This window comes from Oreochromis niloticus, linkage group LG19 (genome assembly GCF_001858045.2).
Source record: "Oreochromis niloticus isolate F11D_XX linkage group LG19, O_niloticus_UMD_NMBU, whole genome shotgun sequence".
Taxonomy (NCBI): Eukaryota; Metazoa; Chordata; class Actinopteri; order Cichliformes; family Cichlidae; genus Oreochromis; species Oreochromis niloticus.
In genome coordinates this window covers 19458786-19484385 of record NC_031983.2, presented here as the reverse complement: position 1 = coordinate 19484385, position 25600 = coordinate 19458786, and the positions used below count along the sequence as shown (strand labels likewise).

The 25600-nt window shown below is 40.4% G+C and overlaps 2 protein-coding genes across 4 annotated transcripts in view; both read left to right on the top strand.

Annotated features, from left to right (window-relative positions):
• Positions 1 to 3174: 3174 nt before the first annotated feature.
• LOC100701082 (polypyrimidine tract-binding protein 1) lies at positions 3175 to 17869 on the top strand. 2 transcript variants are annotated; one of them, XM_003442888.5, is made up of 16 exons: positions 3175 to 3328; positions 4013 to 4066; positions 4344 to 4374; positions 7776 to 7836; positions 8032 to 8204; positions 8596 to 8742; positions 9006 to 9179; positions 9405 to 9515; positions 9708 to 9885; positions 10006 to 10083; positions 10257 to 10414; positions 11852 to 11885; positions 12972 to 13064; positions 13344 to 13560; positions 13736 to 13813; positions 14086 to 17869. In XM_003442888.5, exons 1-16 carry the CDS (start codon positions 3321 to 3323, stop codon positions 14216 to 14218), a joined length of 1728 nt encoding a protein of 575 aa, XP_003442936.3. In that variant the 5' UTR covers positions 3175 to 3320; the 3' UTR covers positions 14219 to 17869. The 2 variants fall into 2 exon arrangements, with proteins under 2 accessions (XP_003442936.3, XP_019204346.1); XM_019348801.2 differs by lacking the exon at positions 3175 to 3328 and adding an exon at positions 3625 to 3903.
• Positions 17870 to 21231: 3362 nt separating this feature from the next.
• efna2a (ephrin-A2a) overlaps positions 21232 to 25600 on the top strand; it is an 85781-nt gene continuing 81412 nt past the window's right edge. Inside the window, exon 1 of one of the 2 annotated variants that reach the window (XM_003443023.5) lies at positions 21232 to 22397. In XM_003443023.5, coding sequence (XP_003443071.1) covers positions 22255 to 22397 — 143 coding nt within the window. In that variant the 5' untranslated portion in view covers positions 21232 to 22254. The remainder of the gene's footprint in view (positions 22398 to 25600) is intronic. The other variant, XM_005477296.4, reaches the window with a different exon arrangement.

Here is a 25600-nt window from a genome sequence, read left to right as displayed (position 1 = left end):
TGAACAATGTGAGATTTTGCCATTTGAAGGAGGCACATGAGTACAGGACACCCTTCTGAGGAGATAAACCATGTATTTATTATTGGGCTAACTGGGTAGAAAAATTAAGAAACAAGAAGATAAAATTGAACAATCATTTATGAAAAAAAATATGAAGCAAGAAGAAATAAAGTTAAAGGTGGGATTTAGACAGCTGAAGTAGTCTGAGCATGCGGGATTTTAATTTCTCTGTCTTGTGACGTCATCATTTTGTAGCGTGCACTACACAGAATATGCCACTAGGGAGCATACATCTACTATTTTTTAATTTCGTCATTTTACACTGTTGTAATAAATTTTATTAAGTGTGTGTGTGTGCGTGTGTGTGTGTGTGTGTGAGAGAGAGAGAGAGAGAGAGAGAGAAAGCGAAGAGGGTTAATTAGGGACACTAGGAAGAGTTGGATGCATTTTAATGGCATTCATAAGTAGGGGGTTAAGTATGCATTATTCAGCATAACTATAATTGTCCTGCTTTATCCTGCATACATATATTACATTGGTTATATCAGATAAATTGAATTCTAAAAATGCACTTGAGGTTGTTAGAAGTGTATTCTCTTTGATGAAACAAATTTTACTATCGTGTTGTTTTGAGGTTATACTGCTGACAGAAGCATAAACAAAAAAACAAACAATGTCCCTGAATGAACCAGAAGGATATAGCAAGTCATGGAAAATAAAATCAAATGGTAAAAGAGAGTTCTAACTCAATTATCTATTGAAGTATGGAGCAAATACATCTTGCAAATCAACACTAAAGACAAAGCAAAATCTAATTGCTGCCATGCTATCAGTCACCAGTAATTACCTTTCTTCTGTGTTGGGTAAATGGATGCTTCAGCTATCCTATTATGAGCCTCGCATTAGGAAAGGTGCACGAACATAATAAAACAACATAGCTCCCCTTTCATTGTAAAGCCATCCCTACTTATCCCACTGATGAACGTGAAATTAAAAAGCAAACCTCAGTGCAGCAGCAATGTTTTAAATCATCAAGAAACAAATCAAAGCACATACATCACCAACCGTGACAATTTGCTATATTGTATGAACTAAATAAAGTAGAGCTAATTCTGTTTTACTTATACACTGATTAGGTACTTTAAACTTAGTGTGTGTGTGTGTGTGTGTGTGTGTGTGTGTGTGTGTGTGTTTGTGTGGTAGGGGAGACCGGGGATAGTTGTGACGTGGGTCAGTTGTAACACTTCCAATTTCTCCAATCAGGGCTAAGTTTCAAATGATGTGACTCATCCTGTGCATGCCCAATTCAGTTCTGCTATCACATGTGAAAAATCAGCACATTTTGTCAAACACAGACAATTTAACACGAAAAAAAGTAATTTGTATGCCAAAAAGTAAATTTTTCTACTTTATTTCAATTAATAGCATTATGTGCTTTGCAGTTAAACTCATCAAACTTAAATTATGTTATTTGTATGTCTATGGGGATATATTCTGTGTTGGTCTTTAGTGCTAATGTTTTAGCCGTTGGCTGTATTGTTAGCTAGTTCATGGCTATAGGAGTCTGGGTCAGTTGTAACAGCAACAGTCTGGGTTAGTTGTAACAATAATGCAGATGTTACAACTTACCATACTATTACTTTAACTTATATTACACAAGTTGGGGCAACGACATCAGCAGAGAGAGGTTCACTGGTCGCTTTTGTATATGCGGTTAATGCCATTGGCAACACAATTCCTCCACTGTTTGTGTTCCCACACATACATTATGCAGACCACTGTGTCAGAGATGGAGCAGTAGGAAGTATTGGTAGTGGAAATAAATCAGGATGGGTGCAAGAAACAGATTTCCTCATCTTTCTGAAGCACTTTGCAAACCACACCAAGGTAAGCCATGATAAAAAGTAATGGAATTGCGATGCTGGTGAACAACTACATTTTTTTAGCTTCATTGTTATGTTCAAAATTGGTGCAAGAGTTGTAGGTTATAATGCCCACTGAGCCAATGAGGCCAAACTCAAGGAAGACCAACCAAAATTAATGAAATATTCAGTTGCAGAAAATTCCATAATTTGTCTTTTTTGGGGGGTTGGAATATGTTCAAAAGCTAGATTTCTGCATTCTGTCACACACACATAGCTACATAAATGGTTCTAAGTGCATTCATGTGTTGAATAAACAAAGATTACATGTTAATGTTTTGTCAGTACCCTTATTTCATTGTGTTACATTTCACCCCAGGATATGTTACAACTAACCCAGACTATGGGGTTAATTGTAACATTTCACTCTTTGTGTTTGAGACCATACCATGCAATGGGTAATTGTGCTGCAGAGAAAATAGCTGCACTATTTAATAGCCGAGACATGTAAATACTTTGCATTACATTTTGAATCCACTACCTTAAAAGAGCTCCAATTTACAGACAGAAATGTCAAAAATGTTACAACTATCCCCGGTCTCCCCTACTTATTACAGTACCTATATAGCTGAGAGATTTCACCTTTTTGCTTTTACTTTTGCACATTATAAATTGACAATAGATCTATACTTAACTGTTACTGTTTTGCTTCAACGTGGGCTCAATATTGACTCAAAAGTGTAGTCTCTTGCTTTTGCTGCTGTCCTCTGCTCTTTTATGGATGCTAATAATTAAACAATTATTTCTTCTTAGGCATGCAAGTAATTAACTGTAATTTGGCATCTCAACTGAAATATATACTACTATTTTTCTGCTTTTCTGTAGAACAGTACATTTGAAAATTAATGGATTAAAAAATCATTATATTTTAGCATTGAAAAAGCTTGCATACTGGTGGATTGACTATTACAGAAACTTAAAAATGATACTGGCAGCTGACAGTACGATTAATTTAGGACAGCATAAACCTTACACTTGTTAACCTAATAAAGTTGTTAACAGTGTGTTAACAGCAGTGTGTGTATGATTGTTAGGGTATACTATTAAACACTTTTTTGATGAAATTGTGTATGAGTAGATTTGTACAACTAAAACACTTTTTTATTAGGCTGATATTTTTATCTGGATGGGCCTATTATCGTTCTAACAGCCAAAACAAACTCCTAATTCCTAAAAGAGTCTCTGATACGATGCACTGGAAATTTGCCGCGGCCCTGGTTTTTTCACAAAATGAAAGCCTTCTTGTCCAATCGCAGCTCAGGTCGCCGCCCGTTTTCAGCTCTTGGAAGTGCCTGGACTAATCAGCGCTCGCCTCCGTGTGTTCAGCCATTTTGTAAGAAAATCAAGCAAGTCTGCCGCCCTACCTTCGCTTCAGACCTGCAGTTTTTTTCTTGTGCAATGGACGGGTAAGTAAAAAGAGCCACACTTAAGACTTATATTTTTAAGACAAACCGATCGCGGAGTAACTTCTTATCTTATTTCGGTTGCTTATGGACATATTGTGATGTTTGAAGTGCCTTCGCTTAACCGTCGAAATAGAAAAGTTAACTTCAAACAGTTTTTTTCATCAAAACATGCAACAGTTAGCAGGAGCGTAAGCTAGCTAGCAGCTGCTAGTAATCGCTAGCGCTGGCTAACAGTCAATACTAATGTGAATGTTTTAATGCGGTTGTTTTATTTATTTAATTATAGTAAACGTAAGTAACTCTAAGCAAGAGCAACTTAGTTTGAGTTGTGATATAAACATTTGCCTTTATTTAAGGAAGACAATGATAGCTTCTTGTTTGCTACGACGGACATTAGTTTTTGGCTAACTGTACCTTTGTAACTTGGTTTCACGGGAACTCGAGCGCTAGCTAAAGCAACGTGTCTCATTTCCGCATTCATTTGTCTGCGGAGCGCCAGGGCCATGTTGAAGATGTCTGGCCTTAACATTTGATTGAATCAGGGACTTCTACACCGAGTTATCTAATCGCAGTAGGTAATATGATAGCGTATTGTTTAGTTCGAACGTGTCCTTCTCTTTTGATCGTCTGATGTCGATAGTTTAACTCACAAGTTTACTTGCATCTCTTTTTAAACCGTTATAGCCGCCTAGACGCTGACTTGTACCCTCTGGGATCCGGCTACGTCCCTGAAATTGAGTAAGTAAATTTTTGTGTAGTTTTGCATGTCTTTGTGTGTGTGACTAATTTGGGTTCCTGTTGCTCTTTATGGCTTTAAATAAGGAAGTCGTTTTCCTTTTGGGCTTACAGTATTGTAGGTGTGTGTGTGTGTGTGTGTGTTCTGTTTGTTTGTTTGTTTGTTTTTTGTTTTTTCGATGCAGTTGAATGTTATGCCGGATTGATAACAATGACTTAAGGGTAGTTTGTGGATGGTTTCCCTTATTTTCTTACTGAGAACTTTCTTTCTGTTTTGCAGCAGTGTCCATGACATATCAGCTGGCACAAAGGTAGGTAGTTTTGAGTCATCTTCCTCTTGGTTGCTTATTTCCTTTTTTATTTTACAGTATTGCACTCTTTTACTACAGCATAAGTAATGACTCCCACTTGCTGAAATTAGTATGTAGTGTTTTTAACTCCAAATATGGTCTTGTAAAATATGTAGTTGTGACTTTTGGTTTTGTGTGTGTGTGTGTGAGAGAGATGTGTACTATTGTACAAAGGTGTGTTTTTTCAGAATACAGTGAAAATTTAAAAGAACTGAGCCAGCTCTGGTGGCACGTAGTGTGTCACTTTGCAAGCCTCCTCCATAATACAGAATACCTTTCCAAAGCCTTTTCTCGTGTGTAATGAAGTTGCAGGTGAAGACTGACTTGCTTTTTAAACATTCATGAAATAGAACTGAATGGTCAGCACAGAGGTTACAGCAAGACAGTGAAAGCGGATTATTCAATAATTATGTTAGCATAGATTCTCAGAGGTGGGGCTTTCATGTTTTCCTGTTCTGTCTCCGTTTGCCCGTGTGGCTGTTGAAATGAAACTTCCTGTTGTTTATTTGTGTGTTCCTTAATAGTCTGTTGGTCTTGTTGGAATGTTGGGAAAGCTGAATTCTGCCCTGACTCTTGTTGTTGCTCAGTTGTGTTTCAATTACAGGGCTATGCAACCATCATTGCTCTAACAAAACCACAAAGTGTTGTCTAATATTAAATCCTTTGCAAGAATTGGACCTTATAAATTAGTCACTGAGCTGTTGTATGCTTGTGAAACTGAATGTTTGTGCATGCAGACTTGACAGGAAGAAACTACACCGTTTCTTCTGCATGCTGCTGGTTGTTAAAATTCCTGTTTTTGCTGTAATCCTTGGTAACATTGCCTGGAGCAGCTCGGTGTAGGTGGACTAATTGAGCTCAACCTAGATCTGTAGCCATCCTCCCGGCCAAAGGTCTTTACACTGTTTGAACAAGCACTCTGATACACACCCCCAATACATGGGACACACCCCACCCCCTCTAATCATTTCAGTAATTTCTGTTTCTTATCATCATGTGCACTAATACATGATTGAATGATTGCTGCTTAATAGTGAGGGTTTAACTGCAGATGAGATTGTTTCTTCTTTTTAACTACTCCTGTTTTCTGGATTTGAAGTGCTGCGGTAATGATGACACTGGGTTATGGAGCCCTGCCTTGCTGGAATCTGTAATTATTCCGTCTGGGCAGAGTGTCTGGCATTCCGCGGTCACATTCCAATCTCCCCCCTCCAGCCCCCTGGCGAGGCACAGCTCCCTGCCCCCTCCAAGTGTGAAGGCTGATCACAGTGAACAAACATGCCTATACCTGTGCTTCTCTCCTTTGTACTTTTCCTGAGAGAATACACCAACCAACCCCCTATAACCCTAAATAAGGTTGTTTGCAAAAGGCAGGGCACGTACAAATAAATCACCTCAGGTTTAGTTTCCTTACAAGACGAGAATGGGGTTTGTTGTTTTTCTTTCCCTTTCCCATGTGCTGCAGTAGAGTTGGAGAGTATGTGTCCCTTTCCCTCTTTTGCTGATGCAATGCAAACTAGGTGTAACTTGGTGAATGGGACACAGAAATTGCTTCTGCTACATGTTAACTTTTAAAAATAGAGTTCAAAGTATTGCCGTTGTCAGTGAAAGGAAGCTGAAGTTTTGGTGTGTTTGCCAGCAGTGTGTCATCCCTCTGAAGATTATTGTTATCCTGTCCACATCCTAAGCAAACAGAGGAAGTGAACACGTTGATACATATTTATTTGGGCTGTGTTGGACTTCACAAGCAAATGCGTGGTCAGGTCTGTTTTTCTTCTGTAGGCTTAGCAAGCACTCTGACACATCCCGTTTAAATGCTCAATTGTAACACAAGTCTCCATTTTGTGAGTGACTTGATGTTCCTGCTCTGCACCGTGGACTGTCTTAGCTCTGCAGTTGTTATTATTAGAATGAGGAAGAAGGAGGAGGGAGTCGACATTTAACAGTAACCTACAGTCTCCCCAGAGGAAGTTTAGCGAAACTCTGGAAGCAGGCCTCATCTTGCTGCTCTTCCTGTTTGGAACCAGTCTGCTGAGTGATAAGTGTGCCGCTGCCCGCCCACAACCAGCGAGTCAGGCTGGAGCCACTTCCTTCATTTCTCATGGTTTGCATCTGCTATTGGCTGAATTATCGGGATCATTTTCTTCCCACAAATTGGAACACACCATTCTTATCTGTTCATTGTCATCAGTGTTGTCTTGTTTATTTTATTTTTTTATTTGTTGTTGTTATTATCATCATCATCATCATTATTATTATTATTATTATTATTATTATTATTATTATTATCATCATCATTATTATTATTATTATTATTATTATTATTATTAATTTTTTAACTTTTGGATCATAAGTGTAAACAGTATACTAACCTATTACTCATTTATATTTTAGACTGACTATTTCTGTCAGGCTGTGTAGAAGCCAGAGCATTTATACTACTGCTTTTAGTACTGTCTTACTGCAGTGTTGTTCTACTGTTTAGAGGCATGACCAAATGTTGTTTCTCTTAAGTTTTTGTATGCAGACTTACCTGACCCCACCCTCTATTTAGATTCACAAGGTGAAGAAGAATGCTAGCAAACCTGCATGACTGGTTGTTGTTAAAGTGCTGCGGGGCTCTTCAACTCCTAGAGAGTCCCCCGGGCTACATATGTGTGTGCTGCTGCGTAACAATGCCCCTAGTCTCAGCCTGAACAGGACCTTCATTGTAGAGTGTTGTAGAGCTTATGCTGCTGAGCCACTTCTTGTGACTGCAATACTTCATCTCACTCAGCCACAAACACACAACCATGTGAACAGCCCTGAAACAGCACTTTTTATGTACTAGAGAGGGAGTCTGTAAAAGGCAGACAGTAGTCTAGTGTGGACTGGAAGTGTCCCCATCTTGTCTTGTGATCCAAAGGGCTTCAGTGTGTTATCCCTGCTCCTAATTATATGAGAAGATGGAATGTACTGGCCGACAGGTATTTGGCCAAAACCTGACTGAATATTGTCCGTCAAGCTGAAAACTACCTGTTCCACCTTATATGTGATATGGATAATTGTTTTATTGCATATCGTCTCAAAAAAATATGACCTATTGTTACAGTGGCTTGAGGTTTGGCAATACTGTAAAAGGCATTTAATGGAATGGGAAGTCAGATATTCCTGCTGACATGATAGTTCACTGGATTCCTCCTAGTGAGGAAGGTGGAGTTCTTCTCAAGTGTGTTTGCTCAGTTCTCTTTTGGTTATCAGATTACTTCCTGCTTTATCACACAATGGCTTAGTAATATGAGAACCGTGCTCTCCACCTGCCAAGCTGTGCCTTCATTGGGTGAACGCACTGAAGTGAACCATTGTTTCCTTTCCTTCTGCAGAGGGGATCCGACGAACTCTTTTCTTCCTGCATATCCAACGGACCCTATATCATGAACTCAGGTAGGGGGTAGCCATGGAGGGGTGAATCCTTTTTTTTTTTTTTTTTTTTTTTTTTTTTTTTTTTTTTTTCGTTCCCTTTTTTTTATTGAAGTGCTTGACGTGTTTGTGTTACCATGGTGATCAATCCATTATTCAGGAAGAACCGGAGCCTTCTGTTGCCTCCCTGATTGTATCTGCTTCTGTTTTCTCTTGCAGCCAATGGCAACGACAGCAAAAAATTCAAAGGTGACGTCCGCAGTCCTGGTGTTCCATCACGTGTGGTCCATGTACGCAAGCTGCCCAACGACATAAATGAGGCTGAAGTTATTGGCCTAGGGCTGCCCTTTGGGAAGGTCACTAATCTGCTGATGCTGAAAGGGAAAAACCAGGTAGGAAAGACAGTTGCTTGTCTGCTTACCAAACTGTATGACTTGCAGTTTTGGTTGAATTATTTTTTTCCCAGGCCTGAGCCGAGGGATCAGTTTTCTATCCTTCTGTCCTGACCTAAAATTATCACAATGACCTTTTCGTTACATCCTTGTGACTTTGTTGGTAGATAGACACTGCTTGATGTTAAGATTTCCTGGAGGAATACAGATCCTGAGACACCTGTTTTCTATTAGTAGTTCTATAACTGTACTGTAACCATGTTAATCGTGTTATTTATAATGGTTAATAACAAATAAAAAGAATTTAATAAGAATGTTAAATTTGTTGCATTAGGGTGTCACCTTTATTGTATGTGATGGGATAAACAAAATTAGTATGTTTATGTTCCAGGCATTCTTGGAACTGAACAGCGAGGAGTGTGCACAGACGATGGTGAGCTACTACTCCTCTGTTACCCCTGTCATCAGAAACCACCCCATTTACATGCAGTACTCGACCCACAAAGAGCTCAAGACGGACAACTCCCCAAACCAAGTGGTAAGGGTTTTACAGCAGCGGCACAGATCTGTGCACTTTATATTTATTTTAATAGTTTGCATTTGGGGCTTCCTCAGCTGTTTTATTTATTGCTTGATGCAGGGATTCAAGCTTTGGCTCCACATAGATAAAATGCATATTGAATAACTTATTTACATTTGATAAAAATATCGTTTTGTTTTACAACATTATGCTGCACACATTCACTCAGTGGTACTATCCTTTCACCACTGATGCTGAGAAGTATTTCTGTTTCTCCTTAGCGTGCCCAGGCAGCTCTGCAGGCAGTTAATGCCCTTCATGGAGGAGGAATGGGAAGTGTGGCCATTTCTGCTGATGCTGGTAGCATGGCTGGAGCAGCGGCAGCCCAAAGCCCTGTGCTCAGGGTCATAGTGGAAAACCTCTTCTATCCTGTTACCCTGGATGTACTCCACCAGGTAAAGGCAGCTACTAGAGTTTTTTGACTGGTCAGAGATGTTTTAAGTAGCTAGTCTGGGCATGCCCCACCCAAACAAAACATCTCTCAAATCTTAGATGTATAGCTACTGATTTGACCACTCATTGTCTAGTACTAAAGTGTAAAGCTATTTTTCAGTTCTCAAATTCTTATTTATTTTAGGTGTGTTAAAATTATGACCTTTATAATCGTGTCTCTCCTGCAGATTTTCTCTAAATTTGGTACAGTGCTGAAGATCATCACTTTTACCAAGAACAACCAGTTCCAGGCTCTCATCCAGTATGCTGATGCCATGACAGCGCAGCATGCCAAGATGGTACGATTGGTTCACTTACGTTTTTTTGTCAACATGGGACTAAGATTAGGACATTTTGAAACAAAGCAATATGATTATAGGGCAGTTTGTACACTTTGGAAACAGTTGCTCAGACGTCACTAGTTAAACTCGCCGCTGTAAAAACACACCAGATATGTTATCTCAAGTTTAACAGAACGCTGTTTTCTTTAGTCTCTGGATGGGCAAAACATCTACAATGCTTGCTGTACTCTGAGAATCAGCTTCTCCAAGCTTACCAGCCTCAACGTCAAGTACAACAACGACAAGAGCAGGGACTACACCCGACCAGACCTTCCGACTGCAGATTCACAGCCCTCCATTGACCACCAGGCCATGGCAGCTGCGTTTGGTAAGAATGTAGTCCATTCGTTTTTGAATTAGAATTCGCAGGATTTAATTCACTGTCATTCTTTTAATTTATACAAAAAAAACAAAAAAACATTCTTACTTCTATATCTTGTTGTTATAGCTGCACCAGGTATAATCTCAGCCTCTCCCTATGGTGGCGCTCATGCCTTCCCCCCAACCTTTGCTATTCAGCAGGCAGGTCAGTACAAAAAATATATTTCCTGCTATTCTGATTCGAATGTCTGTCTTTCAGTAGTTTATTCAGACATTACATATAGCAGATAATCTTTATGAAAACACTTAAATGATTTCTCAGGTTTTTATCTACGGAGTGCATTGAGTTGAGAGTAATTTGTGGTTTACTGCTCTTAGGTCTCTCAGTACCCGGTATTCCTAGTGCCTTGGCGTCCCTCGGTATGGGCCCCACTGGCATGGCGGCGGCAGCAGCGGCCGCTAGCCGGCTCGGCCTGTCAGGGCTTTCTGCCGCTGGGGGCCACAATGTCTTGTTGGTCAGCAATCTGAACCCTGAGGTCAGTACACATGCTATTAAACAGCTCTACTACCTTTGCTTTTGTTTTAGTTCAGTGCTGAGCTTCATTCAACAGTTACATTGCCTTTTGTTTACACTTTGGCTTGTGGATCCACTTGATCAAATGAAACGAATGTTTTTACGCCTCATGTCTTACCACTTCACGTGATTGCACGAGGAACTACCCTTACCACTATTTTTAATTACAAGGGGGTCATTAAGTCAAAACCTCTTCCCTTTCAGGACCTCTCTGTGTTTGACCAAACCTGCTGCGTTTCTGCCCTGCCACTTTGCTCACTGTGAATTTTAAGTTTATTCAAAAAACTAACTTCTTTTTTTTGTGTTTTCTTTAAAGAAAACTTACCATTTCATATCTTCATTTTTGTCCATTAGTTAAAATCATTCTTGAGTTGTTGGGGAGACAATATTACTTTTTTGTTCTTGTTTTTAAAGCAACACATCATGTACATTATTCTTGTTAATAGTGTATAAATATACAAGTAGTCTTTAAGCTCATTACATTTAATGTAGTTAATGTAGTCAATACACTTAGTTTGGTTATTTAAGGATTCTGTTTAAGTTCTTCGAGAATTATTAAAATTGATGCTCAGATTTTTGTTTTATATCATTCTCTACGTAATCTAAACAAACATGACATTTCATTTAAAAGTACATATTGTCTCTGCCTTTTTCCTGTATTTCATTGTTAATCTTTTTTTCTCTTCTCTTTCTCCTAGTGTTCCCATAGTGACAGTGCATTTTAATTTAGCCAGTTCTACTGTCTGAAGCACTACATTTCTTTGTGTATACTGACCTTGTTTTGTTTTTTTACTTCCTTTTCTCTCTCTCCTTTCTGTCCCCCACTTTTTGTTTTGTTTTTTTGTTTGTTGGTTTGTTTTTTTTAAACCCCTCACTTAAATCTTGCCAACTGACTGCACGCCCCATGACCAATTGTTCCCTCTCTCCTCCTGGCACTCTGTTATTACTACTACAACCACCTCCTTCCATCCACCCAACCCTTTTTCCTTCCCCTTACCATTATCCCTAATTTGGAAATCCCCACCACCACCACAAATTGAAAACACATACACTACATTGGCACCTCTTTGACACCCTGATTTTCATTTTATTTTATTTTTTTTGCCATGATCTACCTCTCCATCATCTTTCTTCCCCCCCATCCTCACATTTCTCTTCATCCTCTTATGCTGTTCAAATCCTCCTCCTCTTCTCCTCTCTTCATTCTCTTCGTCCCTCATGCCTCTCCTTCCTCCATGGTACTGTGGCCTTCCTGTGGACCTCGCTGCCTGTGGCCTGCGGACATGTCCCGACTCCACTCCACTGTCCTCCACTCCGCTCCGTCTCTTTTCCCCTGTCCCCTGTTCCCTCTCCCCTTTTTGGCCCCCTGCCCCGCTGCTCCCTCCTGCTGTCTCTAAAGAGCGTTACGCCACACTGCCTCTTTATTCTTTTCGGTACGTTATCATCCTTTCATCTCCTTTTTTTATTACTACTGTTACCTGGCAAGGTGGGCATGTCTTGTCTCATGTTGTTGGCTTTTATTTATTTTTAACCACTGATGGCTCATCATCAGAGTACAGGGCTATGATGGGTGGGGGTGTCTGTTTTGAGGGTTTGTATGACCTGTTTTGGTTGTTGTGGGTTTGTGTGAGAAAAGTATGGTGAGAACGTCACATAAAGCTGCAGCATTTCATTAAATTTTTAAAAGCTATGATACTTGTCCATGGGCAAAAAACATTTGCACTTTTTCCATCTTCAAAGAGCAAAGCCCTTCAATGTAAATATTGCCCCACTAAATAGAAATGTGGGAATGATTTTGTTCGGCAACGAGGCAGGAGGCCGATCTAAATTTTAAAGCATCACCATAAAGAAGAGGATAAAAGTCACCCTTTGTTGGTTCTGCACCAGCCAAATTTAGCCATAAAGTGGTCAAATTTCATTTTTACATGCTGATTTTTCAGTGATTCCCTCGAGTCTCTCTGCAGCACTATAATGATGAAATGCTGCTGCTTTTTTTTGTGATTATGGGTTGACATAATCTCAGGATTATGTCACCATTTTATTCTCTTGCAGTTTTTCTCAGTTATTCAAATGTAGGTATGTGCATGTTTAGTTTATTTCTGCATGTCTCTGTTTAGACCCTCAAGTTTGGGAAGTAATCAACTTTATCTTCACAGTAGAGCAATCAAATTGATCACTACTACTCATTTTACTAATCTTTGATTTTTTTTTTTTGTCTTCAAATCACAATTTCTCCCCTCTTAAAGCATATTAGCAGCTATGTGTAGTTAGTTTTAAGAGGGCTTATGTAGGAATGGTTACAGGACACCCATGCAGAATTGAATATAAAGATTATAGAATAGCCTAACGGTAACTTCAATCACACGGTTTCCTTAGGCTTAGTGTGAATATTTATATCTGATTTGATGGTTTAAATTGTTGTTGTTGCTGTGATTGACTGTGTGTGGCTCCTGGTTTAGGCATGATGCGTGTAGCATTTGCTGGACTTGCATTGTGATGCTTTTCCCCTTCCTCCTTAGGTGTGTATGGCGATGTGATGAGAGTGAAGATCCTGTTCAATAAAAAGGAGAATGCTCTAATCCAGATGTCTGATGGCACACAGGCTCAACTAGGTAGCAACTGCAGCCCTACAAAACACAATTTTCTGTCTTTGATCTATCACTTTGATCTTTTTTTTTCTTTTTTTCCTCCTCACATTATTATACTGTGCATTGTTTAGAGCCTTTGCTTAGAAGGGTAATTCAGCTCCTCCTGTGATAGACGGCTGATTATCTGCTTATTGTTGTGGCTGTTTAGAGATAAATTAAGTGATGGGGAATGTGCTAACAAATTTGATAGACAACTTGAAAATAGTGTGTTGAAACCATGTTTATGTGACTTATGTTTTTCAGCTATGAGCCACCTGAATGGCCAGCGTCTTCATGGCAGGGCCATGCGTGTGACGTTGTCAAAACACACAACCGTGCAGCTTCCCAGAGAAGGCCACGAGGACCAGGGCCTCACAAAGGATTTCAGCAACTCTCCACTGCACCGTTTTAAGAAGCCTGGCTCCAAAAACTACTCCAACATTTTCCCACCCTCTGCAACACTCCACCTCTCCAACATACCGTGAGTGTTAACCTTAGCGTCATTTCTACCATTCTAAGTATGTGGAGGGGGGGGTGGTTTTTATATTTAATCATGCCTTGTTGTTTTACAACTTCAGAAACAGAAACTTGCAGCTTAGTAAACAAACATAAACCTACAAAGCTTTTTAACAACTTCTCTGCTGTTTTGCTTTCAGGCCTTCTGTGGTGGAGGATGATCTCAGGAGGCTATTTGCCAGCTCAGGAGCAACAGTCAAGGCCTTCAAGTTCTTTCAGTAAGTTTTAGTCCATTTAAACCCAGTTTTCTCAAATTGTTTGTTTTTTGCGGCTGAGTTCTTCTTTCTTCAGAACACTCTACAACCTTAATTTAAAGCAGGCAATTTAACCAAGAGCTGCTGTAAAGTGTTGGCCTTTTTAGTCTGCTAGACACATGAACTAAACCTAGTTTTTAGAGTACAGCAAAGCAAATGGTGAAAAACCCACACACAAGTGGGCTGGATCTTACGCTTTGAGAACAATTTTTTTTTCCTTTTTTTTTCTTAAACAGAAAAGATCGCAAGATGGCTCTGATTCAGATGGGCTCAGTCGAGGAGGCAATAGAGTCCCTCATCGAGTTCCACAACCACGATCTGGGGGAAAACCACCATCTTCGAGTGTCCTTCTCCAAGTCCACCATCTGAGTGCCTTTCCTTTCATCCTCCAAGTCTGTTGCCATCTGAATGCTACCACTCTCGAGGTTGCCTTCAGTGGAAATGGCCACCATTACCTATTTATAGCTGTTTCTTTGATGAATGTTGCTCCTTTCACAACAAATCATTCACCGTCATTAATAGGTTCAACATTGTTTATTCATTGTGATTCTCTTCTAAGCTTAAGAAAATGGGGGGGAAGAACTTAATTTTTTGTTGGTTTATGTTGTAAAGTCTTAAGTTGATGTCAAAGCTTTTTAAATTAAAGTGTAGAAAAATGACTGACATAAACTGGTATGACTTCCGTAGATCTATTGACTTTTCAAAGTGGGGAAAGCAGGGATGTATTAATGAGGGCTCCACTTAGGTAGGACCTATTTTTATACAAGCTGTTTCACAGTAATCATTATTATACCTTTGCTTCCCCACTGTGACAACTCAGAATGCCTGTTATGAAAAACATCTATTCTTCTGCGTTATCCTTGAAAGAAAAGCTCCTGAATTTGAACACTGGCATCCTTATAAACAGCAGCAAGTAGTTTTTATTCGTTTTTCCCTTTAGGCCGTTTCATGAGTTACTAAACATTGCCCGTTTAATTTATCTGTTTATCTGACAGCATTCTGTCATTTAGAGACTCCTCACTTAGACTCTAGCGTTCGTTCTCACAAATCCACAACAATGACGGAGAGAGCCACAATACCTGCAAAAGACTTGTGTGAACAAGTACTGTCAGTAACAATGCCAGCGAGGTGTAACCGCACTTTGGAATGTTCTTTCTGCTATTGTCACTAAGAGCAGGGTGTGTGTGTTTGTTGCACAATGCTGATCATAGGACTGTACACTGCTCCTCCCACAGACGCTCGGAGATCTCTCACAGATGTTTCAAATATGCAAAATGTTACTATCTACATTATTGCTGTTTAAGGCATTCTCTAGTGAGCTGTGCATCTAACAGATGTACTAGAGACATGCACAGTGATAATGCTGTGACTGCACGCGCTCCTGTGTTGAAAGTCTTACATAAGGTCCAAACTAGTAAGAATGCTGTCACAGCTTTTGTGGGTTAAGTGGCTAGGGTGTTCATTTAACACAAACCCGACACCTTTGGATGCTGTCAGATTATTGGAAGGGATTGCATGTCTGAAAGGGGCTTATCGCGTTGTCCTTTAAGCTTTGTTACACTTGCTAGCTCTTGTAACAATGGAAACGCATTCATTCTTGCAAATGAAACAATTCATCTAAAACTTTATAAAAGCTTTATTAGGAGGTCAGGATCAAATCCAGTCTAACATTTAATAATTTTTTCCCCCCATCATAAGTTTGCATATGGGGTCCTGGGAAAGAGGCAACATTCTACAATGAAACATGTTTGTATTTTCTTTTTTCTTTTTTTAAAATTGGAGGTAAAGTAGAGGCAGCTGTTGAACTGTCCTTTTAAGACCAAATCACTTAAACACCCTCCGCCACAGATGTATGCTTATGTGGATGAATTGTATCCGCACCAGACACACTTCAGCATTCCTTTTTATTACAGTAGTTGTGTTGAGATACGTGTGTGTGTGTTTGCCTTTTTGAAATGCCACTTTGAACCTGTTTGGCCAGTGAGAAACGGTTTGAGACAAAGGATTTAGTTTTGACTCGGAGACCATAAAACTTATTTCCCAGCATCCATTTTTATTTTACTGTGTGACTTTCCACCTATTTACTTCTGGGGATCCATACCACTATCAAAAGTTATTCAATAGTCCTGTTTAACAGCAGCTGTTTTTAATGTGAAATGGAAGTAAACACAAGTGTTAGTAATGATATTAATGAAGGTTTAAGTTCTGAGCCACAGTTAATGTGATTAGTAACACCCTCCTATTTCATAACAAAATCACTGCTGTGAAAGAGGTCTGTCTGAATGCATTCTTTTGCTGTCTTTCTCTCTACAGTCTTGTGCCTTACTTTGAATTTGTTCCAGACAGATTTGCTCTGGCTTAATTTGGTAATATATGGCTCTCAATTTTTATTTTTATTTTTTGTCCTTTGGTTTGTACCAGCATTGTTAAAATGGGGAAGAGTGGCTCATTTAATCTTCTGTTTCTTGTTTAAAAAAAACAAATGTTTATCTCTGTATACATATAGCCCCATTATATGTATCTAGAAACTATGAATGTAAGTCAGTTAGATGCTTAATATCCTTGCTAGGTGATGTAGCTCTGTTAGGTGTATCGTTGCAGGCGTAGAGCTGTATTCAGCCTTTTTGTCTTACAGTCTCCTATCACTTAGTCCTCAGGACATTTGTGTTTGGAGCCTCATTTAACCACATTACGTTCATATATATAAATATATGTGGACACCTATATATTCATTTATTTCTTCTTTTAAATGTTAAAATTTACTTGTATCACTTCTAAGCTTAACTGATGGCTATTTGTAGTGGCTGGGTTTGATTGCTATCTCAGTGCCTTGACTCCTTAAGTTTTTAATTTAAGGCTGAAACGGGCACGATTAGTTGATTTTGTTTACCTCTCATTCAGGTGTTTGTGTCTTAGCCTGTCTACAAAGATGCCTTTATCCCGTTATATTCAGGTAATCGTACCTGTGAGAGGGCAGCTCTGACTCACTTGTCAATTGATGGTAATAACAGTCTTGAATGGTGTTTGAAACCCCAGTATATCTATTTTTTTCCTCAAATTTATGATACCAGAATTGCAGGGTGAGAGAGTCCTCACCCAGTACCCTGTCTGTGTACACTTACGCCACAGTCAGGTGTGTTTAGTGCACTTTTTTTCTCAACAAGATCCACCACGCTGAAGTCTTACACGTTGTCACATTCCTGTGTGCCTCAAGCACCAGTTTCCACAGCCTTGACCACTGTTGTCTTGGACCAGATACAGATGTGCTCTCTATATTTTTGTAAGATTCTTATGCATGATTTAACAAAGCTTCATGTAGCTGCAGACGGTTATTGCTGTTAAGGACCAAAGTATGTTCTACCCCTGCTGTTTTGTAGCGTTCTGATTTCTTAGGAGTTTTTTTTTTTTTTTTTTTTTTTTTTGTCTCGTCTTTCACCCCCACGTTACAACAAATACGAGGCAGTTCCAATTTCTATTCCTCAGATGCCTTGGGAAAAGTCACATTAATTTAAATAGTCTTTTGATTAACAACATATACTGTATATTGTACCCCTTTTGTTTGATTGACTTTACAAAGAGCCTACTTTGGTAGAGATCGCTTAGAATGAATACTTAATTGAACCGCAGTCCTAGCTGTGATGTTGAGTGTAGAAAAATTGTATGCCTTTCAATTTTGTTAAAAGCTTTTACTTTTCTTTTCTTTTTTTTATATTGGGGCTGGGGGTGGGGATATTGTATGAAGGGGGTTGATGGTTGTATATATTCATGTTTTTGTACCACAAAATCATTTGGAGTATATCCACATACGTTCAAAACATGTATATTTTGATAAAACAGCACAGACCTATTAAGCTCTCCTGAGCTGTAAAACAGAAAAAAAACTTTTGTAACACAAAGACATTAAACCTATATGAACACAGAAGTGTCTCTGTATGTGCCCCACTCCCCCCTTGCCATTCTGATCTTGTCTCTTGCATCTTCTGTTGCCTTCAATAAATCTTTAGTTTGTTCTTTCTTTCATCTGGCCTCATTTGGTTTCTGTCTCTTCCTCACTTTCCTTCTGTACCGGTTAACATCTTGTAACATTTTCAACATTTTTCATCCTGTTTACTGCTGGTGGGGTGTATTTTGTCCTTTTACTGCATTTCCAGCTTCATACTCATCCCATCTAAACTTGACTGACTGCTCATCTGGACTCAGCGCAATCCTGTTACAATTCCTTGATGAAACTGTGGTGAGTTAATTGGCGATGCAGTGCTGGATACTCGCTATTCTCACTGATTCAGAGTAATCCTGTGCTCTCGTTTGACCTTTTGAAGTTTAGCGGGTGTAACTCGGGAAGGAGGGGTGTTGCTGTGAAAACCAACGTACTGTATCTTGTAAAATTAATAATTAAGAAAAAACTGGAGTATAGCTTTCCAGCATATCTGGCATCCATGTTTTATCAGAGGTGCCCTGGGATGTGAGGAGAGGTGAACCCCACACCCCTGTGAGTAATTTTAGGTGTACACCTTTTTGGCCGCTAGGGGGAGGTCTTGTTCTCTGGTGGTGATCAAAGATTTTTGAACAGAGGTGACTTTGCCTGCCACTCACACAATGTCAATAGTTAGTGGCTTAATCTCAAGTGCTTCCCATGGCTTTCTGGCATTATACCTTTCTTTTTTTCCCTTGTCTCTCTATCCTCCTTTTTCTTCTACTTCCTTACAGAGCAGTGGAGAGGATTAACCTCAGCTCTTCCTTGCCTTTGGAGAGGGGGGGACAAATGAGAATAGAATTGAGCCCAGTGGTGTCTGTATTTGTGGCTGAGAAGACCTGGATTTTGTTGTATAGAGCCAGCAGCTCATCGAGTGCAATCTTAAATATAGCGAGCTCCAGCTTGGTTTGAATTTCACGCTCGTTTTTCCCGTGCCATTACATTGCACAGGAAAGCATGCCTTGAAGGTCATATTGAAGAAAGATGTCAGTCGGAATATTTGATGAGCACAGCCAAAATGGGAAAAATCTGCATGATGTTTTGGCATGCTAAACTAAGGTGGTGCTAGCCCAAACTTGCATTTTCATGTTTAAATTCATTAAAAATTGCAACAAGTCTTACGTTTTATGTTCACACATGTTTTTGATGCTGCCTCGGAGACTTTAGTTTGCTTGCAGCATCTTTCCATTTCACCTCTCTACTAAGATTAATTTGAAGCAGAGGCCTGTGTGCACAGAAACCTCTTTGGAATATACTGAAACACAAAGACATTACATACTTGGTGGAAGGGTAACTCAAAGTAAGATGATCCAAATGTAGATGCATAATGTTCTTACCTCACAGAATATGGAGCTTTGATCTAATTTTAAACTTTCATGCAGAACATTTTTGTTCCAAGATTGCCCTGATTCACAAGTTACTCGACACCAAAGAAGGTCTTTATTTTATTTTTTTTACTACTCAACTCCTTTGCACTGTCTAAAGCACCCAGAAAGTGCACTGCATGTGCACTTTAAACATAAGTGTGCAATTTGTGTAATCATACCCCACCTCCTCTCCCATTTGTTTCCCAAATACAGACCCTTGGGGTGTCCCTTGCTTGATCCCGCCAGTGCCCATGTGCATGGGACTAAATGAAACCATGTGGCGTAGTAATTCAACCACATCTGGCAACATTTATTTACATTAGTACTGCGGTCTCTAATCAAGCACGCCCTGGCAAACATAAAGGCCACACACAAATGAAAACCTCATGCTTAATGAATGGGGGCAGGGTGGACAAGTGGTTCAAGGAGCTGTTCTGTATACAGTTTCTGACATTTTCAATCCCTAAAACAGCCATTTAAGTCAGGAAAAGGCTGAATTTGAATGGCTGGTTTGTGAATGAACCATTTGAAAACACATTGGACTTTTGAATCTTGGAGCTTACTCATGTCTATAATTTATTTCTCTTGAGCAGAGTTAAACTGCAGTGCAATCACAGGCTTAACCAGCAATAAATTCTAGGATTTAACACCACATTAAGGAGGCATGCACCCTTATGCTGACTCTCTGACCAACACTCTTAGATTTAGGTTCACCTAAGAGGCTGTAATATCAGAATCAACTCTACACTGTTTAGTCTGTCACTTACATGAGCTTCAGACTCACATTAAGAGTGTAACAGTTGAGGAGGAAAAGTATGAAACTGAGGTGAAGGATGTCTTTGGTCTATAGTGTTTCCTCTTAAGGAAGCCATCAGGAGACTATCCACCTGTTTACATATGCACGCCTCAGACAGATGTTGAATAATTCATACACAGAGGCGGACAACATGCAGCTGTATTTGGGTTATGGGGGTGCATGGGTTCTCTCCCTGCCTGAATTTGAAGCCCAAATTATAGACATTACTTTGCAGGCAGAGCAGGGCAGAGGAAAAACTAGGCCACTTTGCATAAAGGGTCCAACCAAGAGGCACAATGAGATGTGAAGGATGGAGCAGCAGAAAGCTTGGATTTAATATAACAGGGCCTTTTAGGTTTGGGAAGTTTGGAACAAGTAATTTGGGTTTGATTTGGGGGAAACTGTCTTTTGTAGGAACATCAAAGTTGGTTAGAGGTCGCTCTAAAAAAAACCTTTTACTTGCTCGTTATTCTGCAAATTGTATTTCTCTCCTTTCATTTTCTTAACGTGGTAATGCCCTTCTAAAGAATGCAAATGAACTTGTTGAAAACTGTTTTCTGCAATCAATTCTCATTTTGTTGAGACTGGATTGATCCTCGCTGGAGCTCATTTTGCACAACATAGCCTTATCAACACGTGTTCGAAAACGCATGGAGCGCTTTGCGAAAACCACAAGTGTAGTTACTATTTCGTCCTCCTTTGGGGGGAGACTAAGTACCTGCGATGGATACGTTCTTCGCGGAGTAGTCTGCACATCCTCGCAGGACAGAGGCATCAGGGGTGGCAGGGCTCTGTCAAACAGCTATCTGGAGGTTTATGGCTCACAGGTTTTAGACTCGGTGCTGCCTCCGCTTGCCATTTGGGCCTAATGGACACTGATGGAAAATGACTCCACTGTTCCAGCGATCCATCAGACGCCCTCCTTCTCTCTCCATTCATCAGAGAGCGGCTTTCAAACAGTGAGCTTCGTGGGCGGTTTACATGCCCCGATAAGATGCAAATAAACAGTCTTTAGTCAAATTGATGATTGTGGTGAAAAATAACAAAGTCAACTTCAGCTATAATTTACCCTTTCCCTCTGGAGGGGGGGTCTTAATGTCAACTATTTATACCAAGATTTCGAATTCGTGTCACAATAAAAAGTCATTTAACTACCTAGAATGAAGCGTTTAAGTGACTTCAGACTTTCCTCTATACATCTCCGGCTGCATATGGCCAGGGCGCAGTGAGTCAGCCAGCCACGAGTCCCCAGAGGGAGCGCAGCACAGCACGGCTCCAGACCCCGCCCGCTCAGAAAGAAAAGCGAGCGGGAGATGGAGAGAGGGGGTGGGGGTTACTTACACCGAGTCGGGGTACCTCTGAGTGATGTTGCCGCTATAGGTGGAGGTTGCACGGGAGCGTGTTGGGATTAAAGCTGTGATCATCGACGGCTCCCTGCCTGCGCCGGTCAGCGTGACGCACGGAAAGACGCGCAGTAACTGGAGTTACGTTGGATTGGAGCCAGTGGCAGCGGAGGGATCACCAAGTTGAGACGCCGTGAGAGCTTACGGTTGTTTAACAAGGATGCTCCCGTCTTGCAAATGTTATTTTGTGACAAGTTTGAGCAAAAAATAGCGAAAAGGAGCGCGCTTTTGTGTGCGGAATGCATTTTCTTGAACTGCAATAATAGAAAAGGTCAAGTGGACGCAGTTTTAGGCTGCAAAGAGATTTGCACTGTGGAACGAGCGGAACAAAGCGTGCGCCAGGCGCAGCAGAAATCTGGGTAAACAAATATGACGGCCGGTTCTGGCGTTGTCTTTGGTCTGCTGATGAGCTACGATATCACCGACAGAATTGTAAACCTCGGATGAATTCTGGAGTCTGATTACCATTTTTCTGAAAAGGGAGAGAAAGAGAGCGAGCGAGCGAGAGACAGGACCTAATCCAGGTAGCGCATCTCTCTCTCTGGCTGCGCGTAATGGGAGAAAACTTTCGGACCTTGCAGAGGAGACGCACCAGCAGCATCCTGCCGACGACGCTTTCGTAAATACCATGTGAATTCTTCTATTTTATACGCAATTGGCCAAGTTTGAGAGTGAATTTCAAACATTCAGTATGACTTGAAACACCCCCGAGGTTATCGGAACTTCAAGCATCAAGCCAGTTAACCGCCGAGCCGATTTTATCAAAAGACGCGCAGAAGGACATTGATGATCTAGAAAGGATTTCTGGAGCAGCAGCAGCGCAGTGAAAGCCTGATATCAGTTAGAAATAAAAGACTCCCCCCTAGATGTCTATGATGTTGTGCCAGCTCGGGCAGAAGTGTGTGATGGAGGTGGTGTTGCTGGCCATCCTGTCTTGGGTGTCCGTGTGGGCGGAGGAGAAGATCATATTTGACAGACACGCTGTTTACTGGAATAGCTCCAACCCCAAGTGAGTTTTAGTAGGAGTTCGGCCTGAAGGTGTGTGTGTGTGTGTGTTTGAAACATTGTTTATCTAGGCTACCTGCCTGTTATATATGCCCCTCAAAAACTCTCATTACTCACATACACTTGAACCTTGAAATCTTTAAGAAGCTGTCTGATCACATCAGTCTTATTTACATTTCATTTCTATTTAAGAAGCGGTTTGGCAGAGAGCTGCAATATTGATGTTTTAACAACGCACACACAGACAGAGGCAAATGGATGTGTGTGTTTGTGTGAACCTTGGATATTTTATTCTGTGGCACAGGGAGCTCCTTTTGTTTTAAACAATGAGGGCATCCTGCCTCCTCTTCTCATCAGTGTCTAGAGACTTAGTTCCTCTGTCCTTCTAGCGCTCTCTCTCTCTCTCTCTCACTCACTCACTCACTCACTCACTCACTCTCACACACACACACTCACACACTCACACACTCACACACACTCTCTCTCTCTCTCTCTCTCTCTCTCTCTCTCTCTCTCTCTCTCTCTCTCTCTCTCTCTCGCTCTCTCTCTCGCTCTCTCAAAGCTTTTACCTTTCTTTCTGCTAATTTCTGGCTCCTGTGCCAGTCACACAAGTGCACATTATTTCTTTGTGAATTCAAGCACTTGTGCAAAACCCACATCCATAAATAAACACAAAGCCACACAAGGATGCACGCGCATTAACACACACACAACACACAAATGGTTGTCTTTAGCCGGCTCTCTCTCATTGACATGGGGCAGAGCACACTGGGTCCGTCTGTCTAATGGTTTGTGACAACCTGGCCAGCCTCTTTCTCTCCATCTCTCTCCCTCCAACCCCTTCCTCTTCTCTCCCCTCTCTCTCCTCCTCTTCTTTTTTTGCCTCCTTCTTTCTCCCAGGTAGATAAATAAACATTGAAAGTGCTCCCTCTCACTCACGGCTGAATTAGTCCAAACTAACTGCCCTGTCTCTCTGCAAAAACCAAACGTGCACACACGCATACATACACAGAGAGCGCTAACAGGCCTGTCTCTGACTGCATCACTGTTCCACAGAAGGCTTCTCAAATATTTAACAGGCAAGGGGGAACATTTTCTCCCTTTCTCGATGTCTCCCTCTCCCTTTCTGTCTTTCTTTTCGTCGTTCTGTGCACCTGCTTTCTCATCACACACATACACCAACACATTGCAAACGTCACAGGGAAAATTTAAGCTATACTGATGGTTGCTGGGGGCGCTGTTATTCCGTCAGGGTCGTATGGAGAAGCTGAAGCAGAAAGGGGGTACATCAAAAATGCATTGCTGCTAAAGCAATGAATCTAGGCTCTGGAGCCCTGGCGAGGTTGGTTCCCCCTGTTAGACTCTGGCTCTGTCACTGCTCATGCTGCGCCTTTTTCTGCACACACACATACATGCAGGTCCATCCCTTGCTGTAATCCTTTGAGGATTACAGGAAGTTTTATGAGAGACTCAAGACTGGCGAAAAGAGATGAGAATACTGACACTAAAATCATTGGAGCTTATGTAAAATTTAAAGGAGGATCTGCCTTTTTTATATTTGCGTTGTTTCTTTTTTAACAACTTTGGTTAAATTTGGAAAGTTTTTGCCTGTTAAACTAAGGATTTCTCACAAAGTTATTTGCTAGGTGGGGGATGCAATAAAGTCAAACAAGACAAGAAACAAGAGCAGACAATCAGGCGATCAGGCAGGTAAAGAAACCTATCAGGGAGGGGAAATCAAGGTTATTGTAACCACTGTCATTGCAAAAATATAAAACCACTACAATTACTAAAAGTTCTTTATTCAAAGTATTTATAAAGTATAGGCACATATATATATATTTGAGCAAAGAATAGCACTTCCTTGTGATTCTCTTTTTCATGTTAAAGATGACAAGCTTTGTATTACCGTAGCTTGTTCTTCAAGGTGAAAACAGCTTTATGTATAAAAAATATCATTTTAGGATAAGTATTTCAAAAGGTCGCTCACCTATTAATAGCCTATATTGTGATTTAGTCACCAATAACCGAAGCTCAGAGAACAAATGCAACAGTACTGCATTGTATCCAAGCAGCAGCTATTGTCTGAGGCAGTGAAATGACACAAACAGCTTGGAAAATGAACAGCTGTGTGTCTTAATTGATCACACAACATCAAGCACGCAGCTTGTATTGTGCGTTGCCTCTTCACATGTTCATCAAAAGTTTGGTCACACCACAACAGCTCGAGAAGGGTGTTTTCTGCAAGGTCACAAGTACTGGGTTGGAATTTGTAGAACTGATAATCAGTCAATCTGAAGTGCAGCTTTAACTTTCTGCCAGGAGGTGACAAATTACTTCGGAAGAAAAACTGCAACCTAACTTTTATTCATACATACTGAAATATACAAAGATTACATCTGTTGGGTTTTTTTGCTTTTAAACTTAATCAATGAAGATCTTAAACCCCATGTGTGCTATTAACGACAGAACACGTGATTATTTTTGTTTCAGTCCCCTTTATTTAGCCAAATAAATTTCACCATGCACTGTGCAGAATTAGCAACCAGTTGGAGATGGTAATTACGCTGGTAAACGGTTGCATGGAGTATTCAGAAATATGGTCGTGCATGCTTTGTATTGTATGTGTATGTATGTGGTGCCAAAAAAAAGAGCAGAAAATTAGTCATCGTGGTTTTAGGATGAGAAGAGCTTTTCTACCTGGAAATGGTTTTACACATCCAGCTATGAACTTAGGGGTAAATTTAATTGACTGTTGCATTTCTTTAAATGCTAAAGCTACTTACCCAAGTTCCACAAAAAATTGGAAGAGAAGTGGAGCATGAGGTAGAGAAGATGCAATTAAATTTTTCTGCAGAACAAAACTGCAAAACAAGGAAATGTTCTATGTTGGGCTCTCCGGCTGCCTCTGAAGTATAGTCTGTGTGTTTAAAGCATTGATAAAATTATGTCATGACATTCAATTCAACAGCAGCAGCCATCCCTAGAGATGTTGTCCCAGTTACACAGAAAAAGGCTGTAGACCTTTAATGGATTTACCTTGAAGTAACGTTTGAGTCAAATCAAAATCTCAACATAAAAAAGAACTACATGGTGAAACACCACCGGTGTTAAGAATTGACCCATCTTTGTAGTTTGGGAGGCCATCATTATAATGTCTTTTACCCAATACCTGTATTTTTCAGCTGCTTTAGCAAGAGCTTCAGC